Source organism: Ctenopharyngodon idella, chromosome 7 (assembly GCF_019924925.1).
Source record: "Ctenopharyngodon idella isolate HZGC_01 chromosome 7, HZGC01, whole genome shotgun sequence".
Classification (NCBI taxonomy): domain Eukaryota; kingdom Metazoa; phylum Chordata; class Actinopteri; order Cypriniformes; family Xenocyprididae; genus Ctenopharyngodon; species Ctenopharyngodon idella.
Genome location: NC_067226.1, coordinates 32,421,962 through 32,440,462, shown reverse-complemented (window position 1 = coordinate 32,440,462; position 18,501 = coordinate 32,421,962). Strand labels below are relative to the sequence as shown.

General features: G+C 41.2%; 1 protein-coding gene across 2 annotated transcripts; it reads right to left on the bottom strand.

Moving 5' to 3' along the window:
- Nucleotides 1-140: 140 nt before the first annotated feature.
- Nucleotides 141-13,028, bottom strand: si:cabz01068815.1 (solute carrier family 51 subunit beta). 2 transcript variants are annotated; one of them, XM_051899488.1, is made up of 6 exons: nucleotides 12,885-13,028; nucleotides 11,974-12,032; nucleotides 3,722-4,087; nucleotides 3,332-3,445; nucleotides 3,095-3,185; nucleotides 141-1,367 (listed from the first exon to the last, which is right to left on the bottom strand). In XM_051899488.1, exons 2-6 carry the CDS (start codon nucleotides 12,011-12,013, stop codon nucleotides 1,001-1,003), a joined length of 978 nt encoding a protein of 325 aa, XP_051755448.1. In that variant the 5' UTR covers nucleotides 12,014-12,032; nucleotides 12,885-13,028; the 3' UTR covers nucleotides 141-1,000. The 2 variants fall into 2 exon arrangements, with proteins under 2 accessions (XP_051755448.1, XP_051755449.1); XM_051899489.1 differs by having other exon boundaries at nucleotides 11,974-12,035; nucleotides 12,885-12,903.
- Between the last annotated feature and the right edge of the window lie 5,473 nt (nucleotides 13,029-18,501).

The following is an 18,501-nucleotide window of genomic DNA, read 5'->3' as shown; positions in this document are numbered from 1 at the left end:
ACATTTTGTACTTACATTATCCCAAATGTTTCCAAGAATGTTTAAATACAGAGAAATAAGCAATTTTAACCATAATAATTTCAACCGCGTTACCCTCGATTTCCGGTTTTATTTTGTAGAAACCATGGAAACACCAAAGACACTTTTATATATTATGTGTTTTATTACAAAGGTGAGCAACTGTTTGGATACATTCATCGACAGAAAACTAATCATGTTATACAGCTCAACACAGTCTTATTGTTTAAATCTTGTTTTCTTGATTTACTGCGAGTACCATGTTTTACCATGACTAACATCTAGCTTACTGCAGTGTGCAACGAGTGCCTCATAGCAGCCGCCGAGCGAACACACAGAGTAGCATTATAACAACTTTCAACACACAAATGTATCTAATATGATAAACAGCGCTGCTTTACCCCACATACGCTTGACCAGAAGAAGCGGAAGCAGTGACTGCGGCATAATAAAAGTCCCGCTGCTCTCGAGCCGTGTGTCGCGCTCGTCTCTCATTATCAATCGCTCTAGTTCAGCTCCAACATCACTCGCCCTGCTCTGCTTCATACGACAGTAACGTTAATAATCTCATCCATGAACACGATTTCTGACCGAGCCTGTGAGTCTTTCTGATTCTGCGAAATTGAGGCGTCATCAAGCTACGCCTTTGTTTTGAATAAGCGACCTCTTGCGGCGAAAATGTACATAGTGTGCCTTTAATTCATATAACAGAAGCTTGTATGGTACACCATAATGGTTTGGGAAAAAATCAGCAATTTTTCAAGTTTCAGCTCATGACCAATTCTAATGCATTTTCACACAAAAAGTTGTATTATTATTATTATTATTATTATTATTATAAATAGTACAACTTGCTTTTTGAAATATGCTATAAAACTTGAATATATGTGTGAATATATTCAAACTGATTGGCTGACCCAAGGCTATAAACATATTTTTGGACCAGAAAAACAAAGAGTAATATGCAAACAGTAGGACTATATTAAAACGCAATAACCTCAGATGAAGCTATTACATGGGGGGAGTTTTGGGACTCAGTCTCCACATCTGTGTTGTGGATGTCCTCTTCACCTTCCCCCTCCGACACCGGTTCAGGATACAAAGTAGACACATTCCCGTCCTTCCAGGTCACCACAATTTCTCCAGGCTTCAGTTCCTCTGAGGCTTTGCTGTAGGTTGAAGGCTCTTCCCAATCTCTATGGCTGTTGTGTGTTGTGATGTGTTCAGATGGGATGGAAAGGGTTTTCTCCTCTTTGATCTGTGTGACGATGACCTGCAGCTGCTCCGTTTCAGGGTTCACCGCTGTGACTTTTGTGGCTGCTTTGTACTTGGCTATTTGCTTCCTGTTCCTGTATGGGAGACATGGAAGTTATGGAAGAATCACTGAGGAAAGCGATTTTTGTATTTGTCCTTTTTACAGTTAAGGGAATTTTCCAAAACATACAGCGCTAAAACAACGGCATTTATTTACAAAAGTCCCTTTCAATTTAAGTCTCTTGCGACTTGCCGTCATCTAATGGCGTATTATTGTAACTTTCACTCAATCCATATTACGCACTAATGGACCCTTTCTCAATACCAAATACAACATATTATTTATATTAAATAATATTTATTGAACAACAATATTTAAATTAATATCAATAGCCATTATAAATGACAATAGCGAATAAACACAATTTTACAATTCATTAAAAGTTACAAAAGCAGTGCCCTACAGGATGCAAGTTAAAAATAGCCTTAATATTGAATTATTAACATATTTAACATAGCCCAATTTGATTTGCTCTGGAACAAGTAATAGATCAAAAAGATCAAAGATTGCCCGTTTTTTGTACCCAAAATGAATTATATCTCATGTTTAACCACTATAAGAGCCAGCGGCAAATCGCCGAAGCACTGGCCGAGATGAAGCTGTTCTCGACGGGTACACGGTCGCTGATGGCCTGGAGCTTGCATCTCCGAAAACGTCTAAACAAATTGTAAAATAGGCGCTATGATTAAATATGAGTCACTATTTCAGATCTAAACAACTACATTCTTGCCTAAAAAACTCTTAAAACTACAGTTCGTGGTACAACACGTGTAGTATTCGCAAAAATTACAGTGGATTTGTTCGGCCGCCATGACAGTCACTTCCAGCGACAATGAAAAGATAGAAGTGCTGTTATCACTAGAATATCGCACAGCTCTCAACCAATCAGATTCGAGAACCAGAAAGTACTGTTGTATAAATATAGATATGTCAGATGTTTCGCTGAGAACATCAGAGATATGAAATGCAATATTAGGATTAATAAAACTACAGATGAGACAATCGATTGACATACAGTAAGTATGTTTGAGCTATGAAATGAATGTGGATAGCAGCTCAAATAATTTAGTCTTAATTTTGTAAGAATTTGATGATAAACATTTGTTCATATTGAGATCTCTGACTTTTAATTAAAGACTTTGGTATCTCAGCAAATTTACTTGTAAAGCCCGGAACACGCAAAGCCGGGTCCAAAGTTGCCCTGACACACCAAACCGACGCTCGACACCCGACGGCCAAGTAGCACGTCTGTTCTGCGCCTTGCGTAAGAAGAAATGCCTTTCCGTACCAGCAGGTGGCAGTAGCTGAACAGCCAATCAGGATGATCAGATGGCCCGACTGACCGACGAGCTCCGACGCCGATTCAACAATCGGCCGAAAAAGAGCCGACGAGGACCAACTTCAGCCGACGGTGCGGAACACATTGAGAAAACTTAGTTGGCCGATGAACAAAAACTGCCAGACGGCCGACTGTCGGCTTGGTGTGTTCCGGGCTTAAGAAACATTGTAAGATCTCAAAATTTGAGTCACTGTTCTGTGGAGATTTCTTCTGAAAGAGCTCTAGCAGAAACAATTTACAGGTTTAGGGGATCTACTCTTAAAAATTAATTTAAAAATAAACTAAAAATTCCAAAAGACCATATATTGGACTGAAAATGTCCTGTGCTGAACCTACATAATGTGCATTTATATTAACCTATAAAACTGCTGTTTTTTTAAACTATAGTCATAATGCTAATAATTGTGTTACTCATCACTAACCTATTAGCCATCATGCCCATGACCAACAGCATAGCACCAATCAGAAGACCCAGAAAAGCGAATGCCAGCATGCCAAACTTCCACGATGTTGCTGTTAAACAAGAAAAGGGCATTGGGCAGTCTGTGAGTATTGATGTGAAACAGAAGCATTCAAGTGTACATTTAAGCCATGGGGAAATTAAACTCTGTAAACATGAGAAACAAGAAGAATATTAAGTACAAGCTTGGCACACTCACAGTCCTCTGTGCGGTAATACCACTGTAAAAACTTCATCTGTGCCTCTGACATTGCAGGCGGCCCTTCAGCAAAGTCAAACTCATCGGCCTCAAAATCACTGTCTCTTCTGGATCCTGTGAGCATGAGTGGAGATCAGACATATATTATAGCATGAGACCATGAAGAGTCGTAGTGAGCAAGGTCAGTGGAGTTTCTTTTCATACTGAGGCAAAAATCACTTTTACACTGTTATTCAATAGAGCTGTTTTTACTGTATTTTTGATCAAAACAATACATATTTGGTATGCCAACCCAGATAAAATGAACATGATAATGTAGATACAATTCAAATAAAGAATTAAATAAATAATAATTCAAATTATTCAGCTGTTATTTCAGCTTCTACTCACTCAGTTTGTTCTGGCAGATATCAGTCGCATCCAGAGATGTCCAAATATTGTGTTCACCCCTGTTGAGTCTAAGCTTTCCTCTCTCTGAGCTCAACACCAGGGCGTTTTTCAGGCTGATGAGCTGTTGAGCTTTACACTGCCATTTGATATGTTCACCAGAATCACAGGTGATAGTCTGGACGGGGTCGCTGTGTATGGCAGAGAGACACCTCAGGGTGCCTGTGTTTACTAGGAACCAGTGATCGGTCCACATCCACTGCTGCAGGACCGAGTCCACACTGCATGTCTTCAACTCAACTCCTCCTTCAGTCGAGTCCTCTAGACACAGATCTTCCTTAATGTTGTGGATCGTGAAGCCGATTGTGCCTTGAAAAAAAAAAGATATTACTTTTTAACTGAAGCCAGATGATATCTGAAAGACATTGTGATTAAATCAATACAAATCATACTTTTCTGTCTGGAAAAAGGGGATGAATGGGAATTTTGTCTTGCACATGATAGATAAACTATAATTCAAACAATAATATATATTTTATGTGGTCTCTAGTTCACCTTGAATCTCACAAATACATGTCAAGGTCACATTTGATCCCAATATCAAAAGAAAGAAAGAAATAATATTTTGTATCAAGTAAATGAAGAATTTTAGGGCTATTACACATTATTTTAATGATAATTAAGAATATTTCCCTCCAAATTCTAATTGCTTTAATTCATCTAGACATTTATTTATTTATTTTTACTTTTTTCTCAATGGTAATTCTCAATAAATTCTCATTATCGTAATACATTATTCTTTATTCTGAAACTCGTGATTTATTGTCATAGAAATAATGTTACAATGCAAAAAATCTGATTATTATAAATAATTTGGTAACACGTTACAATAAGGTCTCATTTGCAGGGGCAGACTTAACCAATAAGCGAGGCAAGCGGCCGCTTAGGGCTCAAGGGAATCAGGGGGCCCTGTCAAATACCCAGAAGCCTATATAAATCATATTTAACCTATTAAATTTCTATCATATTTTGTTTGGTCAGGATATCACCATCAAAGTTTTAAAATTATTATTACATCTGCACGTTAGATACATTTCTATGTACAGATTTTGGAAGTACACTGAAAAAAAAACCTTAGCATTTACCGTACGTTACCGTAAAAAAATGGTAACAATATTTATGTTTTATGGCATTTACCTTAAATTTACAAATAGCTGTGGTTGAAGTACTTTACCATAAAAAATACAGTAGTAATATTTTAGGTTTTATTGAAAATAATAACGTTTGTTGTCGCCATTATGGTGATCAGTGTTCATTTTGGTTGGGCTCTTGACCCTTTATTTTCTAGCTTTAGATTTTCTCTGGCTGCTGTAACTGTATGTTTATAAGACACATTTGTTATGGCAAGAAAATCAGAGAGAAAATATTATTAGGTGATATTGGTTATGTATTCTTGATGACATAATCATCATGTAGGATTCACTGATCTCATTTAGAGTCTTATTTTTGATTATATGTGGAATGTTTAATAAATTTCACATTATTGATTATAATAGCTCTGTGATCCTACAACATGAGAGTCAGCAGTAACAGAAAATCTGAAGACTTCAAAAACTACTGAACTTCAAAAATTGAACTACTGTATCATACACAGACATCAAGACTCAACGTTGGTGACGAACAAAATATTTCGATAAAACTGAACATCAATAAAACAAGCTAAAAAGTTGCAACAAAAACAACAGCAAAAATAAAAGCAGATAGTAGGAATAAAAGAAAATACTAAAGCAATTCAGCTGCATAATTTATTCATGCTGCAATGCATGCTGGGAGCCATAGATTAGTTTTGATTGATGGTGTCATGAATACGGCTCCCGCGACTCCTCCTCCCGGCCGCCGGAGGGAGCCATCACCTGAGTTCTGAGTTACTTCCTTGTGGACTACGTTACCCATAGGCCCTCATTCCTGGGACTGATTGCACACACCTGCATTGCATCACACTCACACTATTTAAGACGCACACACGCATCCATACACTGCGAAGTCTTGATTTGCCCCGGTGATCACTACTGAGCGTTTTCTTGTGGACTGTTACCTTGCTATCGATTGGACTGTTTATCATTTGTGAACCTCTGCCGCCTGCCTTGAACCTTGCCTGTTTCCTGGATTACGTTTGTCTGCTGCCTGCCCTGAACTCTGCCTGTTGTAAGTTCCTGTTTGTCTGCCGCCTGCCTCGACCCAAGCCTGTCCCTGTTACTGCTACTGTCTTGCCCTTGTCTGCCTTGTGCTTTGTTGTCACAATAAAGAAACTGCAAATGGATCCTCACGCTGTCAGCCCTTCATTACAGAAGACTTCGCCATCAAACGATCCAGCAGTTCTCCTGCAAATCTCCACCGAACTCTCAGCACAGGCCTCTCAGCTTGCCGCGCACCAGCACCAGCTGACTCGTCTTACGTCACTCACCGAAGAGCTGGTGAAAACCCTGCAAAGCCTGCGGCTTCCCTCTCCTGAAGCTATCACACCGCCTCCTGCTATCAATGTGAGTCAAGCGTTTACTTCTCCACCCGCTGTGAATCCACGCCTCGCTCTACCCGAGAAATTCGACGGCAGTCCAGCCAAATGCAGGGGCTTCCTCCTTCAATGTTCCTTGTTTATAAACCAACAGCCCTCGCTGTATCCCAACGATACCAGTCGGATATCGTTTGTATGCTCCCTACTCACGGGCAAAGCACTTGACTGGGCCACAGCGGTATGGAGAGAAGATGGCTCTGTGTTCCCCACGTTTACGGCCTTCCTGCAAAGCTTCAAGGAGGTGTTCGAACATCCAGAGGGCGGAAAGAGCGTCGGCGATCAGCTGCTTTCCCTAAACCAAGGTAAATCTACCGCCGCCGAATTTGCATTGCAATTTCGCACATTGGCCGCACAAACTAACTGGGTAGAGGATACACTGAAATTACTGTTTCGCAAGGGCCTGTCTCTGGAGCTTCAGGCCGAGCTCGCTTGCCGCGACGAGGGGAGATCGCTGAACGCATTCATTGAGCTGGCCATTCACATCGACAACCTCCTCCGAGGCCGACGACCCGTTCGCCACCTCACGCCAGTCTCTACCGTTCCTGAGCCCATGCAACTTGGATATACTCCCCTTCTTCCAGAAGAACGAGAGAGAAGGCGCCAGCTGCACTTATGCCTATACTGTGGCCAGGCAGGTCACATCAAGCTCAACTGCCCTATTCGACCCGATGCTTCTAATCCCAAAGCGGTGAGTTCAGCCCAGCATGTCGACTATTTACCCAACTGCCTTAAGATCCCCATCCAACTAACCAGTGACAGTCAAACTATATCCACCTATGCTCTTCTGGACTCTGGTGCAGCAGGCAATTTCATGTCAGACACATTCATCCGTCAACACAACGTACAACTAACCAACTGCAACTCTTCGTTAACAGTGGAGGCGCTAGATGGGAAACCCATAGGAGGAGGAAGAGTGGCGCACATTACCTCAGCGCTGGGTCTGCAAGTCGGGGCGCTGCACCATGAACAAATTCAGTTTTACGTCATCCATTCACCTAACCATCCTATCATCCTCGGATTACCTTGGCTTCGAACGCACAATCCGCGTATATCCTGGAAGGAGGGTCAGATCGTCCAGTGGGACCCCGCCTGTCATCATCGCTGCCTGAGTCCCGTCACGCCATTACCCCTCCATACCATCTCCGTCGACAAGACCCCAACCGACCTCGAACCTGCTATACCAGCCGAATACACAGATCTGACCATCGCTTTCAGTAAGTCCAAATCCACGGAACTACCACCTCATCGCCCCAGTGATTGTGCAATCAAACTATTACCCGGTACCACTCCGCCCAAGGGCAGGATATTCCCTTTGTCACAGCCCGAGGATGCAGCCATGAGATCGTACATCGAGGAGGAGCTGGCTAAAGGATTCATTCGGCCATCAACATCACCAGCTTCATCCGGGTTCTTCTTTGTTAAGAAGAAAGACGGCGGCCTACGGCCCTGCATTGACTATCGCGGTCTGAATGACATTACTGTAAAATTCCGCTATCCGCTACCATTGGTCCCTGCAGCCCTCGAACAACTATGTAAAGCCAAATACTTCACCAAGCTGGATCTACGCTGCGCATACAATTTGATTCGCATCAGGGAGGGTGATGAATGGAAGACCGCTTTCTCCACTGCCACTGGCCACTACGAGACCCTTGTCATGCCCTTCGGCCTGTCCAACAGTCCTTCAGTCTTTCAATCCTTCATCAACGATGTCTTCCGAGATATGCTCAACCGCTGGGTCATCGTGTACATAGACGATATTCTCATTTATTCCAACTCCTACGACGAACACATTCAACACGTTCGAGCTGTGCTGCAACGTCTGATACAACACAAACTTTATGCCAAGGCTGAAAAGTGTGAATTCCACCGCACCTCAACATCCTTCTTGGGCTACGTCATCAGTCGAGATGGAGTGGCAATGGACGACAGCAAGGTAAAGGCGGTGTTAGAATGGCCACAACCACGCACACTGAAGGAGCTACAGCGGTTCCTGGGGTTTGCCAATTTCTACAGGCGGTTCATCAGAAACTTCAGTGGGGTTGCCGCTCCCCTAACATCCATGACGAAACGCCAATCCTCTCGACTCGTCTGGTCACCTGAAGCAGTAAGTGCGTTCCAGGAATTGAAGGAACGTTTTACGTCAGCACCCATCCTACGTCACCCAGACCCCGAGCTTCCCTTCGTCGTGGAGGTGGACGCCTCCAGTACTGGCATTGGCGCAATCCTTTCCCAAAAGCAAGGTAATCCAGCCAAGATGTTCCCCTGTGCCTTCTACTCTCGCAAACTGTCAGCGGCAGAACGTAACTACGATGTGGGCAACCGAGAATTACTCGCAATGAAGGCGGCGCTGGAGGAGTGGCGCCATTGGCTGGAGGGGGCAAGACACCCGTTCACTATTCTCACTGACCACAAAAACTTGGAGTACCTGCGCTCAGCCAAGCGCTTAAATCCACGACAGGCAAGATGGGCAATGTTGTTCACGCGCTTCCACTTCACGGTTACTTACAGACCCGGCTCCAAGAATGTCAAGGCGGACGCACTATCAAGGCAAGCGGAGGAGACAGGACGCAGCGAGGGTATTGAGAACATTCTGCCTGAAACCTTGTTACTCGCTCCGGTACAGTGGGATGTCATGACGGAGATTTCACAGCTCAACGAGCAAACCGCACCTCCAGTAGCGTGCCCTCCAAACCGCACCTTCGTCCCCATCCAGCTCAGGGACAAACTACTCCACCAAGTCCATGATTTCCCGAGTTCTGGCCACCCAGGCATCACAGCAACATTGCAACTTCTCCAAAACCAGTTCTGGTGGGAGTCCATGCTAGCGGATGTCACCAAATTCACCAGCAACTGCATCGCCTGTCAAACCACCAAAACCTCACACCAAGTTCCTGCCGGCCTGCTTCAACCTCTTCCCATTCCCCAACGTCCTTGGTCCCACATCACGATCGACTTTGTCACTGATCTCCCCAAATCCCAGGGTCACACCACAATTCTCACGGTTGTTGATCGCTTCTCCAAAGCATGCCGCTTACTGCCACTACCCAAACTACCCACAGCTCTGGAGACCGCTGAACTCCTGTGTAACTCGGTCTTTCGCTTCTACGGCCTGCCGGAGGACATAGTGTCGGACAGGGGTCCTCAGTTCACCTCTCGTGTCTGGGCCGCCTTCTTCAAGCAGCTCAACGTCAACATCAGCCTCACCTCTGGGTACCACCCCGAATCCAACGGCCAGACTGAACGCTTAAATCAGGAGCTGACACGATTCCTCCGCACTTACTGCCATCAGGACCAGGCTGACTGGAGCCGATATTTAATGTGGGCGGAGTATGCTCAAAATTCCTTACGGAAACCTGCCACCGGAATCACACCCTTCCAATGCGTGTTGGGCTTCCAGCCACCTCTCTTCCCCTGGTCAGGGCAACCCTCTGACCTGCCCTCAGTCACAGAGTGGATGCGTCGTAGCGAGGAAACCTGGGATCTGGCTCACCACCATCTCCAGCGCGCTGTAAGGCGGCAGGAAACTCAGGCAAACCGGCATCGACGTCCCAATCCTCACTACTACGTGGGACAGTGGGTCTGGCTGTCCACCAAGGATCTTCGCCTCCGACTTCCATGCCGCAAGCTCAGTCCCAGGTTTGTAGGGCCTTTTCAAATTCTTAAACAAATCACTCCTGTATCATTTCGACTCGACTTGCCTGCTAATTATCGTATTTCTCCCACCTTCCATGTATCCTTGCTGAAACCCTCCGGGGGTCCGAGAGAGGAGCCAGTGGGAGCTGAGACCCGCAACCCCCCACCCCTGATCATCGAAGGCGAGGAGGCTTATAAGGTTCGAGAACTGCTCGATTCCAGGCGCCGGGGTGGAAGGCTACAATATCTGGTGGACTGGGAGGGGTACGGCCTGGAGGAGCGATCTTGGGTCAACAGGGATGATATTCTGGACCCATCTCTTTTCGAAGAGTTCCATCGGACGCATCCGGAGAGACCGGCCCCTCGTCCACGTGGTAGACCTCGGCGCCCACTCCCTCGCGTCTGGAGCCGCTCGCGGGGGGGGGCTCTGTCATGAATACGGCTCCCGTGGCTCCTCCTCCCGGCCGCCGGAGGGAGCCATCACCTGAGTTCTGAGTCACTTCCTTGTGGACTACGTTACCCATAGGCCCTCATTCCTGGGACTGATTGCACACACCTGCATTGCATCACACTCACACTATTTAAGACGCACACACGCATCCATACACTGCGAAGTCTTGATTTGCCCCGGTGATCACTACTGAGCGTTTTCTTGTGGACTGTTACCTTGCTATCGATTGGACTGTTTATCATTTGTGAACCTCTGCCGCCTGCCTTGAACCTTGCCTGTTTCCTGGATTACGTTTGTCTGCTGCCTGCCCTGAACTCTGCCTGTTGTAAGTTCCTGTTTGTCTGCCGCCTGCCTCGACCCAAGCCTGTCCCTGTTACTGCTACTGTCTTGCCCTTGTCTGCCTTGTGCTTTGTTGTCACAATAAAGAAACTGCAAATGGATCCTCACGCTGTCAGCCCTTCATTACAGATGGCTCCCATCATGCACTGCAGCATGAAGCCTTTTTTTACCGTCACCATTGTTGAGATTCACTACTTTAAGAATAACATATGTATGTTATTCTTAAAGTAGTGAAAATCAAGTTTTTAATGTTGTTTATATGTCTATATGCTTTAATATGCTTTAAGACAAACCATGTGCAAATTCATAAGATGAACTACATAAGAACTATATCTCTGAGCTGGCGTGAGTGAGTGGAGGCGGGGCTAATTTGCATATTCATAGAGCCACGTATACTAAATGAAGCCAGGGTGTAGAGTTACATTCAAGCTATTTTAAGGCATGAAGACATTTTTTTTTTCACAGGAAAAAACATTTAAATATGTCAAAGATGAGTTTCAAGGGATAAAATGATTGACTACAGAGGGACTTTAATGTCTGTGTGTGTCTGAAAGATACAGTAGTTCAAAACTTTTTTTGTGCACACTGTTTTTAAAATTCTTCAGATTATCACAACACTGCTGGATCTTATGCTGTAGAATCACATGGCTACTATAGCCTAATCAGTAACATAAAATGAATGACGTGTATAACCATAGATAAGACTCTATATATAAGATTAGGGATTCAGGCCACTACATGACAATTATGTCATAATCAATACATAACCAATATCACCTGATTCATTTTCTCTCTGATTTTCTTGCCATAACAAATGTGTTTTATAAACACAGTTACAGCAGCCGGAGAAAAACTAATGTGAAAAAGTCAAGGGTCAAGATCCCAACTAAAGCAAACACTGATCACCATAGTGGTGACTTCAGAGAAAACTATTATTTGTAATTTTTTTATTATTTATTATTGTTTTATATTATTTTAAATTAGGGCTACAATACTGCTTAGGGCCCCCAAATCACTAAGTCCGACCCTGCTCATTTGTTAACATTAGTTAACTTACAATGAGCAATGTATTTTTTTTACCTTTGTTAATGTTAGTTAATAAAAAAGTTAATGTTCTTGTTAGATAGATAGATAGATAGATTAAATTTTCTTGGGATTTTAGAGTGGGCTGCTTTTCTCAAATGTGTTGTAAGCCTATAGATCAGAAATCAATGTCATTTGTAAGATTCACCCAGTGGATTTTTTAAGAGTGTACTATACCAGGCCATGTGAGAGATAATGCTATCCACAGCAGCAGCATCACTCCTGTAATACTGAGTCTGCTTAAACACAAGACACAATGCAGAGGTCCAGAACGTGTGTTAATACTTCCAAACATGTTCAAAAACAACAGTGTTTTCATTTCAGAGAATTCCTCCCCCACATACACACACAATATCTGAACACATGAAGATGCTGTGGTGCAATATTTTAAACTTTCCTAATGAGAGAACGAGATATGACTTGACAAGCACCAGATGTCGAACCCCACCTTAATGTTGAAATATTTCCTGCTGTTTGTCTTTGTAAAACCCTTAAATCACATTTTCATGCCAGTTATTTTTGTTTTACCTTAATCAAGATAGATAAGGTTGCAGTTATATTTTTTGTGTGTGTGTGTCCTTATACTTTGTAGTTGTATGCATTTTAGTTAAAAGCACTAAAAAAATGAAGTGTAAAAAATTTACTGTAAAGCACTTGTACTAAACTAAACATTTTTTATTTTATGCAAAATACATATTTTACAAAATAAGGACTCTAAAACTGAGACAATCGAAGCAATCAAATGAGTTGTGTTGATATCACAAAAATTAAGCCCTCTAAAAGGTCCGATGTCCAATTTTAAAGCGGTTTTCACAGGATGAATGTTAAGTGTGAATGCTTTCGAATTATAACTAATTTAAGATGTTTACTAAATATGAAAAAGGCAATAGTAAGTGTCTCACCACTGGGAAACTGACAGTTATCAGGCTATAACAAGCATTATTGTGACAAAAATGACAAGATGCATTACAACAGTGATTCTTATCAGCAATTCTTATCAAGAATAGAATAACCCAACTTAGATCACAGAACTTCTGTATGATCCATACGGATGCTTATTAAAGGTGATATGTATAAATTCAACTCACCTGAAGTGCTCAGCTTCAGAGGCAGACGCAGGAAAGAACAGAACAGAAAGAATGGCTACACATGTTGGGAACGCTTTACCACATCAGAGAGTTTCCAAAGTTCAAATGGGAGGAGATACGCTCATGTAATTCCTTTCCATTTTATAGTGCAGTTTAATTTCTTTATGATGATGAGGGAGTTGGTTAGCAGCTTATATCATTTACATAATTAGGTGAAGTTAAACTAATTCTTTATGTATACTTAGTTTATCATTTCTTTTGTACAAATCTTGGGCTGAAATAGGACATGCTTATGTTCATCCAGAAAATGCAGTATTCTAAAGAAGTAGGCCGTCTTGAGATAAATACAGGCAATAAATTATTTAGCCAAAGTGAAAGTCATTCTAATCACTGTTTATGATTGGTTATGTTCTCTAAGGCCATTTTGTAGGTTATACCAGGGTTTTTAGCTCAGTGTTTGTATAGCCTTGCTCCAACCTTGAAGCAGAATACAGATGAGAGGGGACACAGTCTTTGACTCGTCGGTCAAGTACCTGTCACATGAGTGTATGTTTGCTTGTGCAGACTGAGAGGGGGGTTTTATTTCTTTATAGTGAGTGCTTGGAGCTGCTCAGGGTGAATGAACGAGGTGTCACTTTCATTGTTGCAGAGGTGAAGAGATAAACGGCATTCGTTACCGCAGTATCTTTATACTGAGTTTGTTTTTCTTCTAGGTCCAAAAAAGTGTAATGGATTTCTAATCCATATAATTTGGAACCAATCCTAAAGAGGTCATCCAGATGATCCTGTGAAGTTAAAAAGGAATCTTCCCATTATCCGGTGGAATTTTCCAAGAACCTAGTTTGATCTCTTATCAATTATTTGGTCTTTTGTGATTCTTTGAAGATTCTTATTTGATCTTTTTAGGATAAAATTTTAAACTAGGGCATGGCACTGACCTTTGACCTTTTGTTATCACGTGATATGCTATAAGGGAACAATCACCCTGGAGTAAACTGGTGTTAAATAGAGTTGTAGTCCACAGTAGAGTAGTAGTCCATTTCTCAGGGCTCAACATTAAGCCTTGTCATGTGTTTGTCCTTCAGACAAGGAAATCGGTCATTCACTTGTCCAAGTAAAAAAAAAAATTTAAATAAAAAAAATATTGTTGTGGTGTAAATATAATTAATATAATACAGAACATTGCAGCTTTAAATATGCATATTTGTGATATTTACCCCGAGGGCTTTTTTTAACCTTTATAAAGTGTGTTTTTTTCCCTAATCTTATTAAATCATTTTAAATTCTTAAATTTGATCAATAAATTCAGTTAGAATAAGACACCACAGGGCTGTTACCAATCAAATTAAACAATTTACAACTGCATTAAAAAAAATTATAACTGCATTAAATAATGTTATGAGATTGTCACCATCTCTGTTTGAAACCTGCAATTGCAGTTATTAGCGGAATTATCATCTTTACGTGGGTTGTGCATCGGCACGGCTCCTCGGCGCGGATGAATCTAATGTTTGCTGTCAGTCGCCACATCGATGTGGATACTGTACTTCAGAATCACAGATTCTACATCTTGGAAGTATGACCAAAATAAGAATTTTTTACCAGAAAATGTCATCTGAACAAGTAACAAATCAGCTACTTTTGTTCTGATCAACTGAGAAAAAAAGCATCACAATAAATCGCACTGCCAATGGTGATGAAATCTAATGGTCGCTTAGCTCATTTCACATCAAACCGTGCAAATTATTCAATTATACTTTGTTCTCAAATTGTTAATGTTAACAACATCAACATTGTGTGACTATGTGTATTTAGTGTGTATTAGCGTTACCTGTAGATTTCAATTTCTGTACAGTCTAATCTCTAATGTTAATTTGTCAAACCATACAATCCGCCATCAAAATGATAAGTTTAATTATCTCAGCTGCTGTGAGAAAAGGCTATAAATGATCCGTCGCCTGCAGCATCCTCACATATAGCCTACTAGCTGGGACTCTTCTTTACGTAAACAGACGTGACGCAAAGACGAAGAGCGGCATGCTCGCATTACCCGCAGAAACCCACCAGTACCACCCGAATTACAAAACATTATTACAAGCTTACCGTTGTGAACCGGGCTAAGGTAAGGAGATAGTTTTGGAGATAGGAGATAGTAACACTGGCTGGTTATGTACCTGCTCAAAAATTGATTTTGGATAATTTTTACCCCCAAAAAAAGGACAGCAGCTTTAAAAATTTTTGGAAAATACAAATAAGAAGTGTTGGGAGAAAGAATGACACTTTTTTAAACATGAAACTAAACTGCCAGTAGGTGGTCCTTAAAGGGACAGTTCACCCATAAATGAAAACTCTGTCACTCACCCTCAAGTTGTTCCAAACCTGTATGAATTTCTTTCTTCTGCTGAACACAAAAGAAGATATTTTGAAGAATATCGGAAACCAAACAGTTGATGAACCCCATTGACTTCCTTAGCATTTTTTTTCTCCATACTATGGAAGTCAATGGGGTTCATCAACTGTTTGGTTAACCATATTCTTCAAAATATCTTCTTTTGTGTTCAGCAGAAGAAAGAAATTCATACAGGTTTGGAACAACTTGAGGGTGAGTATTTTTGGGTGAACTATCCCTTTAATAAGTGAGTCACTGAGTCACTCATTCAAACGATTCGTTCAAACGGCTGATTCGTTCAAGAATGAGGCAGTTGTTCAGGGGTGCTTTTCAATATCTCTCCTTGTTTCCTCGCTCCTCCGTCCTCCATCCTATGACCCGGAAACCGATCGAACTCAGCCATCTTGAAGGACACCTCAATTCTCTAATTGCACCGCGAGGAGGCGAGGAGCGAGGAGTGAGGAAGCTTCCCAAGGAGTCATGAGCGAGGATACACAGGTGTATTTCTCGTCGAGAAACCTGACGCATATGTAACGGACGCCAGCTAGTAGTCGCTGTGCGAGTAAACCTCACTCCCCTGATCTCTAGAGATCCTCTAGCGAGTGACACTAGAGGTTGCATCCTTTAGCCTCCTCGTTAGAGTGTCCGACTCCTACACCGGAGACCCGGGTTTGAGGCCCGCGCAGAGTGGGGCGAGTAGGACCTGGGTATAGAGGTTACACATGTATAAATTCTCCTCCCCCTTCATATCTGTCGCAATAATTTAAATGTATGCTTTACTTTTGCAGTTTAAATACACTTTACATCTCACATATTTCAATGGAGCATCTTGCTTTATTAAATATATATAATATATATATAAATATAAATGAATATTTATTATATATTTTTTTAAATAACCAAACTTTAACAACATATGGGTAGATCCCTCAAGTGCAGCTGATGACGCTTTGAAGTGATGCTAAAGGGAGCGAGGATATCATTTCACTTGATTCAATTCCTCCGTCCTCGCGTCTTTTCCTTGCGTCCTTCCCTCGCATCCTGAAAGGGTGGACCTAAGACGCGAGGAAAGGAAACAAGGATGCAATAAGAATTGAGAAGCACACTATGAATGGGTCATTGAATCTTTGACTCAAACAATTAGTTCAAAACGCTGAATCGTTCAGTAATGAAAACACGGTTGAGTGTTTCTGTGAGATGCTGCGCTATGGTTCTGCTCTTTGTTTGAAGCTATTTTCACTGCTGAAGGCTGAAACTGAACAAAAACAGTCAATATTGTGTTTAAAATGCAAGTGACTTAATTTTAACTACTTGTTTATTGAAATCAGTGTCACATTTTCAATCGTGATGGTATTCAGGAAGACAGCACTTTTGGTATTTTCAAAGAATCTAGTTTGATCTCTCAATTATTTGGTCATTTGTGATTCTGTGAAGATCCCTATTTAAATGTTTTAGGATTGGTTCATAGATTTTTAACCCTCACTTCATTTATATTTCTCCACATATTACAAAATTTCAAACACTTCAACTGTACATTTTAACATAAAGAGAAAAAAGGGGGGAGATCAGAAGACAGGCAGGAAGCCAAGACATACCCAATATAAAAGGAACAATTACTGACCCAAGTACATTATTTGCACAGTTATCCCCAATAAAATACCAAATATAGGCCTAAATACAAAAAATAAGGGCCACAAAATCCACCTTGTACCCTGAACAGCGAACTGACAAAGGAAGTGTACGAAACAGTGCTGTTAAAGCCACAGGTTCATGGAATTTTAGACTAGGGCATGGCGCTGACCTTTGACCTTTTGTTATCACGTGCTTTTGTCTATTATCAATTCAATTATATTGTAAAGTTAAAAGACTGTTTTTATTACTATATTTAATACAACTATAAGGGGACAATCACCCTGGAGTAAACTGGTGTTAAAGGGTTAGTTCACCCAAAAATGAAAATAATGTCATTAATTCCTCACCCTCATGTCGTTCCACACCTGTAAGACCTTCGTTAATCTTCGGAACACAAATTAAGATATATTTGTTTAAATCCGATGGCTCAGTGAGGCCTCCATAGCCAGCAATGACATTTCCTCTCTCAAGATCCATTAATGTACTAAAAACATATTTAAATCAGTTCATGTGAGTACAGTGGTTCAATATTAATATTATAAAGCAACGAGAATATTTTTGGTGTGCCAAAAAAAAACAAAATAACGACTTATATAGTGATGGCCGATTTCAAAACACTGCTTCAGGAAGCTTCCGAGCGTTATGAATCAGCATGTCGAATCAGCGGTTCGGAGCGCCAAAGTCACATGATTTCAGCAGGTTGGCGGTTTGACACGCTCCGAATCTTCCTGAAGCAGTGTTTTGAAATCGGCCATCACTATATAAGTCGTTATTTTGTTTTTTTGGTGCACCAAAAATATTCTCGTCGCTTTATAATATTAATATTGAACCACTGTACTCACATGAACTGATTTAAATATGTTTTTAGTACCTTTATGGATCTTGAGAAAGGAAATGTCATTGCTGGCTACGGAGGCCTCACGGAGCCATTGGATTTCAACAAAAATATCTCAATTTGTGTTCCAAAGATGAACGAAGGTCTTACGGGTGTGGAACGACATGAGGGTGAGTAATAAATGACATTATTTTCATTTTTGGGTGAACTAACCCTTTAAATAGACTTCAGTATTGTTGTAGTCCATGTATGAACCCTTTTAAGGGTTTGCACATTTGAACACCCCATCACCATTAAAATTCAGTTTAAACACTAAACAAATACCTAAATTCATCATTTTTGGGAAAAATCCTAATTTATTAATTTATGTTGTCCTATCAGTATGCTTCAGAATTTTCTTTTTAATGTGGTTTAGTTAAAGTATGTTTATATGAGAGTTTAAATGTGCCTTTTTGTGTCCGGGGGAATGTTTACTATTTATGTGTGCACCGCCCCCTACTGGAACATAGAGGAGATGTTCATTCAGGTTCTCTATTTTGCTACTTTGCTACTTTTTACAAAAGTAAGTAACATTAATTTATATGAATAAATGACAACAAGTGTTAAAAATGTTCTCTTAAAATAATTTTCACAACAACCCTTATGGTTGTTATAGGCATAGATCAGCATTATTCTTCTGAACAATGACAAAAACATTGCCTACACTCAAAAACAAAAAAAGTTTTAATCCTTTTTTTCAAGATCAATAAAATTCCATTAAA